The sequence below is a fragment of the Protopterus annectens genome, chromosome 14.part0, assembly GCF_019279795.1.
Source record: "Protopterus annectens isolate FY-2018-M chromosome 14.part0, PAN1.0, whole genome shotgun sequence".
Lineage (NCBI taxonomy): Eukaryota > Metazoa > Chordata > Ceratodontiformes > Protopteridae > Protopterus > Protopterus annectens.
In genome coordinates, this window is record NC_056748.1 from 429,838,053 (window position 1) to 429,852,874 (window position 14,822).

Here is a 14,822-nt window from a genome sequence, read left to right on the forward strand (position 1 = left end):
TGAAGGATATGAAGTCTAAACCAGTCTGGTGGACCACTGCCATAAACAGGTTATACAACAAAAGGAGGAAACTAGTTCAGAAAAAAAGCAAATCCCAAGAAGGAAAGACATCCCTGATCAGTATCGGTAAGAAACTAAGGTCCTTCATAAAATCATCCAAGACTAACTTCGAAAGAAAAATAGCCAAGGATTCGAAAGATAACCACAAAGCCTTCTTTAGCTATGTCAAGAATCTAAGTGGCAACTCGCAGATATGCTCTGAGATAGTGCAAAATAGCACAAAATATACTGAACCTACTGATATTGCCAACATACTGGCAGATAGATTCTGTGCAAACGTCACCTCCCTCTCACCTTTAAAAGGGCTCACAACAGTACCGGAAAAGTGTAGTGTCCCAAAAATCACAGAAGCACAGGTGAAAACAGCCCTTTCAAAAGCCAAAAACACAGCATCAATGGGGCCAGATGGTGTCCCAGGCTCCGTCTTGCACGAACTACAGAATGAACTAACCCCCCACCTAAACACGCTGTTCAGCCTCACCACAGGCTACGTGCCCATGTAATGACACACAGCAATGGTTATTCTGCTCCACAAAGGAGGAGCCACAACTGACCCTGGTAACTATCGCCCCATAAGCCTGACCAGCCTGGTCTGAAAGGCTATGGAGTGCATCATCATGGAACTCATTAAAGACATTGGGAACCTCCAAACACTTGACCCAACCCAGTTCGGCTTTCTTAAGGACAGATCATGCCTACTAAACCTGGTTGACTTCTTCGAGACAGTTACCAAGGCCACAGACGAGGGAAAGGTGGTTCACACAGCCAACCTTGATCTCGCCAAGGCATTCAACACCATTCTTCACTCAGGTATTATAGAAAAACTCACCAGCCTGAACATAAACCCCTTTGTCACAAAATGGGTTGCCAACTGGCTTACAGACAGAACTCACACAGTAAGAATAGCGGGCTCCAGGTCTGACTCTAAACCAGTCACAACTGGTGTCCCGCAAGGCTCAGTTCTGGGACCCCCTACTGTTCGGCATATATTTCTCAGAAGTACAGGCAAACACAGGAGGACTATGGCTAACCAAGTTCGCCGATGACTGCAAACTGGGAGCCATAACTGACTCTCTGGCTGACACGACATCCTCCAAAAAGGCCTTACTGAGACAGACACCTGGTGTCAAAGTCATGGCCTCAAGCTAAATGCATAGTCATCCCGTTTGGGAAAAACAAAACACCCACGAATTACCACATAGGCAGCAGCCCCCTTAATACAGAAGAGGTAATAAGAGATCTGGGGACCCAGGCAGATAGTAATCTCTCCTTTGACAATCATATTGCCTAAGTAGTTAGTGGCCCATCTAATTACTAAGGGGTTCGCATCTAGAAATAAAGAGGTTATAGTGCCCCTCTACTCATCACTCATCAGACCCATCATAGAGTACAATTCCCCATTTGGGATGTACCTCACAAGACACTTCCAACAGCTTGAAAGACCACAAAAGCACCTCACCAAGAGGATTACTGGCCTCAAACATATGTTCTATGCAGCCCGACTGAAAAAACTCCAGCTGTACTCAGTGGCATATCACTTACTCAGAGGTGATCTCTGCCTGACTTACAAAGCCATGTCCAACTCAGAATTGATGGACATGCTCCACCTAAAGAAATCCAAGTCACTCTGAGCCACGCGCTCTAGTGAGCTAAACCTCGCCACAACAATAAATAGCACATGCTGGAGGGATAGATTCCTGTCACAGAGACTACCCATGCTTTGGAACAAAATTCCTAACTACATTAGGCAGAGCCCCTCACTAACACTCTTCAAGAGAAGCCTTGACGAGTGGATGGGTAACAGAAAGTACACCCCTGGGATCACTTCATTGGCTCTGCTTGACAGAGGCTCAGTTAATTAATCAATGGAGCGGTGAAAGCCGACACACTCTGGCTAGGCTTATAAATGCCCTCGGGCAGATAGCCTAGTACCTACCTATGAGCCTATAAATCTCAAATATCTCCCATTATTTTCTGACTTCAGTACTCAATGACTTGCTTGAAAAACACAATTTTATGAGAAACAAACTGAAAATATGAGGCAAACATCTGGACAATTGTGAGGTATGACCCCTCCACCTCCCTCTAACACACAGTCTTACCGCCCTCATACACACACACCCCTACCTCGCTCCCACTTACATACACATCCCCCCTACCTCTATCCCTCTTACACCCCCCACCTCCCTTCCTCTTACGCACACACAAGCACTCTCCCACCTACCTTTTACTCACACACACACATGCACACCTTCCTCTTACACACACACACCTCCCTCTTGCACACACACCTCCCTCTTGCACACACACACACACCTACCTCCCTCTTACACACACAAACACCTACCTCCCTCTTACATACACACACAAACACACAAACCTACCTCCCTCTTACACACACACACACACCTCCCTCCCTCTTGCACACAGACACACACAAACCTACCTCCCTCTTACACATACCACACCCTCCCTCCCTCTTAGACACACAAATACACACACACAACCTCCCTCTTACACACACACACCTAACACATTCTTACTTCATACTCTAGCATGCAATGTCCAAGGAGTACAGAACAAATACTAAATATGAGGATGTCAGACTTGTATCTAACTTATGTAGCTTTTGGTACACAGATTAGAAAAAGGAAATAGATGGTCCGATGAAAATAATGGTTATAAAAGGTATAGAAATAATGAACAATCTGAATTTGAAAGAAAAATAAGTAAATAGATAAGCACCATACAAATTATATCAGATGACCATCTATATTATTTCCACTCACTTTTGCATTAAATATATACAAAAACATTCAGGCATTATGATCTTGTTGATGAACTTGTTTCTTATTCTGCTGCTGATTTTTAGCATGAGAACAAAATTTCCTTCTACTGTTTTAATAGATTGAAATGCTATTCCAATCATATTTAATGTCTGTTTACCATGAGACCTCATCTTACTAACGCAATGTATTATTTTCATTTGTAACATCAAATGACATAATAGTGAAGCAAGAAAGTGAAGTATGCAGAAAATAAAAGAAATAATTACCTCTCGACCTCTTAGAGCAAGAAATGTGGACAAAACCATAAATAAAAGTCGGATAAAGGCCCAAAAATAGGGACAAATTTTAAATATTGCATTTACAAACTTAGAAAGTTGATAGAATAACAGGTTTTACATCAGCATGAATTTTCTGAAAGGTATGAAGTCTGAAACTCACATGTCTGCCATTTTCTAACTTAAATCTTTAATGAATTGCCAATATTTTGGCAGAAAACCACAATTTTATGAAACATGGACCAAAAATATGAGACAAAAATCTGGACATTCCATGGAAATCTGTACAGTTGAGAGCAGGGTTATCAGACATCCCTATTTCAGCGGGATTGTCCCGGGATCAGCAGCCCGATCCCAAGTCCCACACTGCTGGTTAAAATTCCGGCGAAACAGCCCTCCACTTTTTTTTTGATTGGTTCATATACCAGCATACGGGCCAATCAAAAATCGCTAAACATGGAGCTGCTTGTGTTTAATGCGGAACATCAGGCAGTTCCTCATTAAACACAGCTCCATTTTACACGTTTATTTGATTGTTTTATATACCAGCATATGGGCCAATCAAAAATGGCTACACATGGAGCTGCTTGTGTTTAATGCAGAACATCAGGCAGTTCCACATTAAACACAACTCCCTTTTGTGAGTTTTTTGATTGGCTCATATACCGGCATACGGGCCAATCAAAAATCGCTAAACACAGAGCTGATTGTGTTTAATGCGGAACATCAGGCAGTTCTGCATTAAACACAGCTCCGTTTTGCGAGTTTTTTGATTGGCTCGTATACCGGCATACGGGCCAATCAAAAATTGCTAAACATGGAGCTGCTTGTGTTTAATGCGGAACTGCCTCATGTTCCGTATTAAATGGAATTAGCTCCGTGTTTAAAGACCTTAAGGTCCTCAGCATGAAAGACCTTTTTTTTGGTCCCTACCTGGCCAGTCGGAAATCTGGCAACCCTGGTTGAGAGGTATGTGGTCACATCCAAGAAAAAAAAAGACATTTGTGCTGGAGTACATGAGTCTGATATATGCACTTCAATAAATGATACCATCAAATCTCAGTCTACCTGTCCTGTATGAATGTATTAAATATGTACAGAGTGCAGATAACCTTGAATTCGGTACTTCCTTATTATAGAGGCCTTAGCGATAGCAGCCTTGGCAAAATAGTTTCATTGATGAACTGCATCACCCAAGGCCTCTATCGCCGGGGCCACTTGATGAGGCTGTTAGTCTACCTGTGGTGGTCTCGAGAAGGGAATCCCACTTAAAATGCTCAGAAGACAAATTTTACTCTTTTAGGGAGCAGTATGCCATTTACATTACAGTCATCGAATGATGATGTGCCCCATAAGTTGTTCCTGCTAAGAAGCAAAATACCAGTTAGTAGTTGGCAAACAAAGTCTGAGAAAAAGCTGCAAGAAAAATAAATCCACCACCTTACATGGTCAAGGAATCCCACATCAATCTGTAACACACAGACACTAGAATCCTGCACTTGTGACATACAACTGATAAGTTCCTTCTGGTTGTATTTATCACATTTAAAACAACCACAGTAAAGCCGATTTGCAGATGATTTCCATCTGCATCTAACTGGGAAGGAGGGGTACATTGTTCTATTTCTTGGATCTTTCTCCTTTTTCTGAATTCTGTTAAATGCTCATAGCATTAAATCTCTGTATTAGCTGACAGACACTATATTTTTTAAATACCGTACTTTCATATACCCTAACTTCTGAGGGGGACATAATTTAGATATCTGAAATGTATATAAAGCCTGACATTCCTTCCTTGTTGTCAGATGAGATATCTGACACTCCAAAGAGCTATGTTGTACATAACAGCTAATTCACTTTTTCAAGTGTTTATGAAGCTAAGGAAGAAAATTCCTGTGTGTATATCTCATTAGACTTCTTCTCAGAGTATGCCACAGAAACAATGCTAGCCTTCTTAGTGCTAATTTCAATCAACACTGCTACTTGTAGTGAAAATAAAGGCAAGAGGTCTTCTTCCTCCTTATTCTTTCTCCTAAATACTCCTGGCACAGTCCTAAACCTAGATTAGCATCATATGCAAATTATTATTTTTCTGCAGCAGAAAAACTGAGCTTTTTCAAAAAAACACTTTAATGAAGAATGCAAATCTAATGTTAGTTCACTGATAATTCTATTTCAGCAATCTAACAGCCATCATTTTAACCAAATATAAAGTCATTTTCTTGTTAAATAAGAATGCTAAAATGATTTTTTCAGCCCATTAATTTACTACAATACAATAGTCAATAGCCTGCAACAGCAATACCGGCCCCTACAATAGCGTCCTTGGCGAAATAGTTTCACCGATGAACTGCATTGCCTAAGACCGCTACTGCTGGGGCAATTATAAGGAAGTACCTTGAATTCTTCCAAATGAAAAAGTATCACCTTCCCAGATCTTATTGATCTACAACTGCATGCGCATGCACACACACACACACACACACACACACACACACACACACACACACACACACACACACACACACACACACACACACATGCAGTGAGACAATTAAACAGAAATGTAGGGCTACTATTTAATGACTGCTTAAAATAGGAGCACCCCAATAAAGTGCATAAAGATTGCTGCTAGCTTGTCACCTGTTACATCTGTGCAACTGAACGGAAAGGCCATTCTTAAAGAAGAATCTAATCTAAGCATTGTTTTAAGTGAAGCAAGAATAACCTCTTAAAAAAGGTTGTTTTTAAGATGGCACAGAACACAAATTAAAGGGAGCCGCTGGAAATATATACACTAACATTCTCTCCAAAAACATTATAGAAATTAAATTACCTACATTTTAAGTGAATTAACAAAATACCCTGATGGGAAAAAATAGGGAAGGTGAAATGATATTATGGGGACAAAGACTGCACTGTGTGTGTGGCGGTGAGGCAGAGCCTTTGTTGAAAAACAATCCTGATATCATGGCAACCTCCACTGGGTCATTTTGAGGGTATGAGAAATTATAAAGTTATACTAGCTAGTAAGAGTAATGTAGGGTCATTGATAATTCATACAAGAACAAAATATGGCAAAAAAATAGGTTTCTGACCACAGAGGTCTTTTAACTTCATAAGCAGAGCTTCGTAACATTGACCGTTATAATTCCTCTCACCCTAAACTTGTAATAAAACTACTTCAAAGTGCCTCATCAGCATTATTAACTTTTCAGAGACAGGCCAGCATGTTTTTTTTCTCCAAAGCAGAATAAGGCGGTCGCGTCTGTTGTGTGAAAAATAAAATCACTTCTTAAGCAAAATGCAATTAGTTATCCTAACCTGTTAATCAGTAGCATCATGAACATTATTTAAACTTGTAAAACTCTAATTTAGCACATTTTCAAAATTTTCATCCAGTACTAACCTTCTAGTAAGTAAGCACATACAAACACAAATAAACAAGCAAAAATAAACATACAGACACACATCCCTTGTGAGAGCTATGATTTCTCAGACCAAAACTTGATTTCAGCATGTTTCACACATTAGTAATACTAAATGTAACTGTATGAATCAAAAACAAACTCTGGCACCTGAGTCCAAGCTGTCTACAGATCACTTCTGCATCTGCGTTATCCCACTGATCATCGCAAATAGTTCCCCATGTGCCATTGTAGTACACCTCCACACGACCTTCAGTGTCTTCCTTCCCTCCCATCAGACGAATGGGAATCACTGAACCTACTCCTCAGAAAAAGTGAGAGACTATGAAAATAACTTATTTTGATGCAACACCTAAAATATAACATATCTAGGTAGCATTCCAGTTGAGTGTGTCATTCATAATAGATTATCAGGTTGTAGCAGACTTCCTGAGAGAACATACTCCATACACACATTTTCCTCTACCCAGCACGGTAGCAGTTCTTCTACCAAAGATGGATGTTCGTGAATAAAAACAGCAGCCCTTCAACCATTAAGTATGTCGGTCGCATCCCATTAAATCTGCAACAGATCTTGAATTCAAACAAGGCCAGCTCTGTTCTTGGGTACATTATTTCAGTATCACCTGAAATAAGGGTAAGGTCAACAGTTATAGCACACAAACACTACAATCTAGAGTAAGGTCATGCTTGCTTAAAGTAATCCACAGCAATATCATATCGTGTACACTGTAACTTATTGTACATCTGCAACTACCACCAGCAGCAGAAGGAACTGTAAGCAGAAGTGGATCATGGGGGGAACTTCAACTTGTCACAGGAGCAAGTCTTTTACAAGGAGAAAGGAAAACAATCCTAACAAATGCTGGGGTTACTCATGTAATACATACAGGAATAATTTCCCAGTGCAGAACAAGAGTAATACCCCTAGTTAAAGGAAGGCATAATCATATTACAAACAATAGGTACTGCATTCTGTTCAGAGCAAAGTGTGGCTTTCAATGGAAAGTTAAAAAAATCCACGTAAAAAATCTCAGCGTAGGACTAAGGAACAGCCAAATAAAGCAAACACAAAGCAAAATCACCAAAGCTGTTTCACCACGGAGAGGAGATATCGTGCACGGTGCAAAGACAAAGTAGCTCTCGTGAAAAACAATAAAAATTTCTTTATTCCTTAAAAAACAACAGTACAAATGATAAGCGCTTACGGATTAAGTCTTCATCAGATCTCTGTGGTGAAACAGCCTTGGTGTTTTTGCTCCACGAAAGTTAAAAAAAAAAAAAAAAAAAAAGACTGCATGCATACAGTTCCATTCTTAGACTGTACTGAAGTGTCTTAAGTCAATAACAAGCTATTTATAAAACACAAAGGTCAAAACAGTGTACAGTAAGAACAAATAACCATATATTAGAAACCACAACAAAGAAAAAAAAACACAGAAGAATTAAAACTATTTAGGAAAAAAAGGACTATTCTAAATATCATCCATCAAAATTCCACATTAGTACAGCCTGGAAGTCAGTATTAGATGAAAGCTTGACATATGTGTTCATGGTTACGTTTGCTTTCCGTAGCAAAAGAACTTTGTAATACATTGCAGAGTTTGAGTTAAACGGTTCTTTTTCCCCCCTCACTGTGAGTAAGGGAATGGCTCAGGAAAAGGACATGAAAAAACACTTTGGATAATCTGTATAATGTAAAAATTCTGGGAAATTTAAGTGGTTTGTACTTTATCATGTAACTCTGGATTGTAGTGGGGAGAATTTGGAACACTGTTGGATAATGGGACTAAATGGCAGTTGTGCCTGAATGCTGATAATTACTCAGGTTTAAATTAACATATCAGAACCAAAGCTTTATTAAAACTGAAACCCATTAGATTAAAGTGTATGTTTTTAATTAAGTACTGAGGTCCACTGGATAAAGTGAATTATATACTGTCCATTGCTTTTAAACAAATATTCTTGGTTAAGTATTTTAGTTGATTCCTGGTATCATGATATTATTTAGACATGGTTATTTAAGCTGCTAAATGAGCATTCTGATTTTACTCTAATCAAGTCTATGGGCAGGATTCACGAAGGCTTGCATGGAGTCTAAGAGTAGTGTAAGACTCCATGCAGCCTTCGCGATCCTGGAACAGCCCTAAAGTCCGTGTAAGAGACCAGCTAAAACGTCTCTTACACGGAGTGGGCGTGGATATGCTAATCACCTCACTTGTAGCCGAAAGGCATGCAAATGAGGTAGATTAGCAATCCACGAAGCCCAAAGCAGCCCATGTAAGAGCAGTTTTAGCTGCAGAAATGTACTCAGTTGACAACTGAGTACGTTTCTGCAAAACTCACAATGGAGCCATGTCAGCTCCAAATAAAGGGTGCATATGTGTCAGGCAGCATGCCAATGGCCAAATATGTGGCCATTGGCAAGGTACCCCGATGCAAATATGAAAAATAAATTATTTTTTTTTTCGGCGATCGCCGATGTTTAAATGGAGCGCAGCCCTGCGCAAACGGGTTGCGCTGTATAAAACATAAAAATGAAGGTTATAAACCCACAAATGTGTGTTTTATGCAATACATGGATTTACAATGCAGGGACCAGCAGACCAAAAACAACATGGCCACCGTTTAGTGGTTGCTAAGGGGGGAAGCTGAGTCTAAGACATGTACCTAAGCATTAGTAGGAAATCTGATGTAAATGAGTGTTAGGATACTGAATTCCACTGTCACATAGCAAATGTGCACATTCTGAGTAGTGTAAGAGATACATAAAGGGGAGGAATAGTGTAGGAGATAGGTCACATCACAGGGGGGGAATGGTAGAAAGAAATGCAGTTCATTGGAGGTCAGTGTTACATGACAGATGTCAGACACATATCATGGAAAGAGGAGTGCTACAACATAAGCATGGGAAAGTCAAGAAATAGAAGGTGTACACTCTGTTGCCTACACCAAAATTTCTTGCTGGGCGTGCATGCGCACGTGTGCACGCCATGAAGCGCGAGTAGGGCAGTGTGCACGCATGTAAGGCAGACCGAGCATGTGGGAGCCTGTTGGCAGACTTGTAACACTGTTTGCACTAGTGTGCGTGCGTTTTAACCCGAATAAGCAGATTCTGAACCATGTAAGCATGTGTGCGCGTGTGTAAGCCACTGTGAGCGTGTTTCTGCTGGTATGCGCATTGCTCCCCCCTGAGGAAACAGAAAGGAAAAAGGAAGCAACAGAATTAGTAGGAAGCTAGCAGGGAATACTGCTGGAGCTAGCAGGTGAAAACAATTAGAAGCAGGCAATTACACAGGCAGAATAGTAGCTCAGCCAAGCACTTAAAACCCTGCAAACAGCAGTGCAGGATGTTTCTTGAAAGGCACTGCAAGACAGGAGTAAGCTATTAGAAGTGAAAACTGAAAAAGCTGAACTCAGAGCAGAAATGCTAGGGGCTGCCATAGCTGTCATAAGGAGACATAGGCGACTTGCTGAGGGTGGTGACAATGCAGATGGTGCCAGACAACCCACAGTGAGGAGACGGAGAAGAGTGTACAGGCCCAGGGCCACCTACCACGGGTTACATGAGCTGGAGATAGCAGAGCGCTACAGAGTGGACAGAGACCTCCTGCAGCAAATTGTTGAGCTGTGCAGGCCATGCCTCACACACAGAACCAACAGAGGGGAACCCATCCCAGTGGAAACCAAGGTATGTGTTGGCCTAAGAATACTAGCAACAGGTACCTTCCAGAGACCAACTGGTGATATGATGGGGATATCACAGGCATCAGCCTCCAGGGTACTGCACCAGTTCCTGGATGCCATGTCAGCACATGTCGGTGATCATGTATATTTCCCCAATGCCCGTGAGGTATTGGCCAGCAATATGCGTCTCTTCCAGCAAATAGCGGAATACCCTGAGGTAGTGGGTGCAATAGACTGCACGCACATACGCATCAAAGCACCAGCCGGTGAGCGGGGTAGGGCCTACATTAACCGCAAGGGCTTCCCCTCCATCAACTGCCAGGTCGTGTGTGATGCCCAGGGCATAATAATGAATGTGTGTGTTGGCTGCCCTGGGAGCTACCATGATTCCCATATCTGGCATTTGACGCAGCTGTACCAGACATTTGCCAATGGGGACATCCTACATGGACATCTAGTGGGGGATGCAGGTTACGCACTGGAGCCATGGCTGATGACACCCATCAGAAACGCACACACACCTGAACAGGAACGCCATAATGAGGCACACGCACAAACACGTAATGTAATAGAGCATGTGTTTGGGCTGCTGAAGTCACGGTTCCGGTGTCTGGACACATCTGGTGGAGCCTTGCAGTACTCACCAACTACATGTACCCAAATTGTCATGGTATGTGCTATGCTACATAATATGATCTTGCAAAAACAGCTGCAGCAGGACCAGCATAGGGCCGGGCCAAACAGCCCCCCACCATTGCCAAGGCCATCACAAGCAGAGCGTGACTCGGAGGAGGAACAACCTGAGCCTGCCTCAGTAGGCAGAAGGAGGTGTGCCCAGTATGCCCTGGCCTTGGCAAAGAGGCAATGCATAGCACATACACTGGCTCAGTAGGAACCCTGGGAATGATACCCCTCTCTGACTCACTCATATAATAACAGGGATGCCTAAAATGACATAACCTGCTCTCAAACATGTACAGGGAGTGTAGTATGTGCATCCGACAGAGGCAGCCCTGCAGCACCACCTGAGGCATGAATGCCATGTGTTAAGCAATGTAACACCATGTAGTATATGCACACTTGAGGACCCTGACTAACATCCTACCCTCACTAAGCATGATGCCACAATATGACGATGAGATGATCAATTGCAATAATTGGCTGAAGTATTGCAGTTAGTCAAAGGGGATCCAATGTGTGCCAGCCTGGGATGACATGCTGAGCATGACATGATGCTCCACCTGCTAGGGCTGGCGTGCACCTATCAGTGCAGGCCGTATGGATACTGGCAAAGGCTGTTGTTACCCACAGCGTGCCCTGAATAGGTAAGGCTCAAAACACAAACCCACCTCCATAGGTATCACAAGGGATAAGAATGTAGATGTAATGCTACCCAATGCCAGAAGTCTAAACAGCAAGATGCATGCAGTCTAAACTCACCCAGTATGGAGAACGTTGATATCTGTGCTGTAACAGAAAACTGGGTCAAGGCTCACAACAGCACCCTAACACTACCAGGTTACACCTCATACTGTGCTGTACAGCCTCAAAATATGGAACAAGCTACAAAAGGAGGGTGACTAGCAATAATTGTCAAGGGTAACCACACCCCCATGTTGGTACTACAACAAGAAGCAGCATGGACTAGCCATGGTCAAGTAACAGTGGCTAAAACTGCCTCCCAGTTTATAGCCTGCTACAGACTACCATCCAAACACCAGGAACTGCACCTGACCTATGTTGGAATACATGAATATATCAAGTCCTCCAAACCACATTATATTGGGTGACTGAAAATACCCAGACATAGACTGGGAGCATTATACTAGCTCCAACACTGTAGGACAAAAGTTCCTAGAATCCATAAACCAAAATGCCCAGGAACAACGTACCACTCCCACAAGAGGGGTAAGCATACTGGATGTGATAATCAGCAACATGGGTACTGGATGGCAAGATGAGAAGTGTATCCCTCACTGGTAAGACCAGACCATAGAGTAATCACACTGGATATACACATCCTGACCACAGTCCCTGGCCAGAAAACCACAGTGAAAAACATGTGTAAAGCAAAAGTTGCACTCCTCCAAACTGATGTGGAATCCATTAAAGGCCCTGTGCAGGTGCAAAATATGGGCCACACCTCAGAACCTGTTATACAGGCATTCCATGAATACTGCCAGGAATGCTTGGATTATGCAATCCTAAATTAAAACAAGACACAATGCCATACACGCAGGCATCTGGCATGGTGGAATCCAGCCATTACCAAACCATGCAAGAGAATGAGGAAGCTACTACATGATAGAGCAAACATAAAAAGGGAAGTAATCACTGATCAGTAGTATGGCAATAAAATATGTCCACACATACAATCCACTAAGGCCAGCTACAACAACTTGAATCTATGAATCTTGAGGCAATGTTACACCTGCCCCAAGTACACAGACAACCCTCAACTCCCCCCCAAGAAATACAAATATATGTGAGAGATGCAACCATTTATCCAAACCGGAGGCCGAGCTCCCTCAACTCAGTACTGTCAAAACTAGTCAGGAGGAGAAGGTAACCACACACACCACAAACCCAGTCCCACATAGACCTATCACAACTGCAAACCAAAGACAAACACAGAAAAACATTCCCGGAGGCCCTAATTACAAACACACCACACCAACAGAGGCCTCCAAAGCAGACACCCAAGCAACCACAACCTCCAAACATAGCACATGCAACACATAGTACACAAAGCTGGTGTGCCAAACAGTCACAGGCCAGAAGGAGAAACAACATGCCTGATACAGTTGTAATAGGTAACTCCATAGTGAGACACGCTGCTGTCCCGCTCACCAGACTGAACGAGGGAAAGGGTACAGTAAGCTGCCTGTAGGCTGCTACAATATGCCACATAACACAAGTACGCAGGTCACGCCAAAGCAAGTAGAAATATGATGCAGTCATAGTCCATGCTGGTGTGAATGACCTGAGATGTACCTCCCCGGACTACATGAAAAGAGACATAGATGAGCTCTCCGATTATGTAGTCCAGGCTGGTATGACACTGACCATTTGCAGCATCCTACCTCACCAAGAATGATGCCACAGTACAAACACAGAATGATCAGCTTTAACAAGTGGCACAATTACTGGTGTCATTCCAAGGGGATCCAATGTCTGCCTGCTTGGGATGTCATGCTTGACAAGCCACGCTGCTGTTCCAGTAATGGCCTGCACCTGTTACCCCTGGGCGTCTGGATATTGGATAAGGCTTTTGCCACCTCCATAGAGCCTTCCGTAGGCAAGGCTGAAAAGACTAACCCACCACCCTAGAAAACATAAGTGGAAAGAAACATATGGGTAATGCTGACCAATGCCAGACGTGTAAATCTCAATATGCATGCTCCCGAGGCCCTCCCCAGTATGGAGAACATCGATGTCTATGCAGTGACAGAAACCTGCTGCAAGCCTCCCGACAGCACACCAGCACTACCAGGTTATACCACATATCATGCGTTATGGCCCCAAAACCTGGACCAAAACATAAAAGGAGGGTGAGTATCCATATTCAGCACAGACACCCATAGGTCCAGGTAACTGACAATGCACAAAGCATCGGAGTCCACCAATGTGCAACTAACCGTAGGCAAGACTGCTGTACAGTCTGTAGCATGCTACAGACCACACTCTCACACACAGGAACCCCACCCAGCCGTCCTGAAGACACTGGACAGTATGAATGTCCCACCAAATACCAAACAAGGTACTCACAAATTACCACATAGGTGGTAAACTATTATGTATGGAAGGAGTAATCAGGGACCTAGGGACACAAGTGGACAGTAACCTGTTATGTGACACTCACATTGCCAATGTGGCTAGGAAGACTGTCTATATTGGACACCGTATCATGAAAGGATTCACATCTACGTCAACAGAGGTCATTGTGCCCCTATACTGTTCTCTTATCAGACCCATAATCTAGTACAATGCCTCATTTGGGATGTACCTTACCTGACACCTGCAGCAGTTAGAAAGACCTCAAAGGTACCTCACCAAGAGGATAAAGGGTCTCAAATATATGTCATATGCTGCCTGGCTGTAGACACCCCAGCTGAATGCAGTCACATACTGCCTACACAGAGGCGTTGTATGTCTGTTGTACAAGGCCATGTCCAACACAGGAGTAATGGACATGTTCCACCCCAGAAAACTCAAAGCCATCGGAGCTGTGAGAGATGTCAACCTCAACACATAATGAAATAGGATGTGCTGGAGGGACAGATACATAACCCAGAGGCTCCCCACACCCTGGAACAGAATCCCACTCCATGTTAGGCAGAGCCCCTCACTGACACTCTTCAACAGGAATCTTGCCAAGTGGATGGATGATCGTAGATGTACACTGGGGTTCTTCACTGTGTCACGTCCAGACAGAGGCACAGTAAAGTAAATCATAAATGGCCATAATATTCACATAGCAAGGGGTGGCGAAAGCCACACACACTCTGGCTAGGCTTATAAATGCCCTAGGGTGGATAGCCTAGTATTAACCTATGAACCTATGAAGATACAAATTGTACAGG

At 42.9% G+C, this 14,822-nt stretch overlaps 1 protein-coding gene across 1 annotated transcript in view; it reads right to left on the reverse strand.

Moving 5' to 3' along the window:
• LOC122788668 (neurotrypsin-like) overlaps positions 1–14,822 on the reverse strand; it is a 557,316-nt gene that overhangs the window by 442,783 nt on the left and 99,711 nt on the right. The window contains exon 4 of the mRNA XM_044055564.1: positions 6,703–6,850. Coding sequence (XP_043911499.1) covers positions 6,703–6,850 — 148 coding nt within the window. The remainder of the gene's footprint in view (positions 1–6,702; positions 6,851–14,822) is intronic.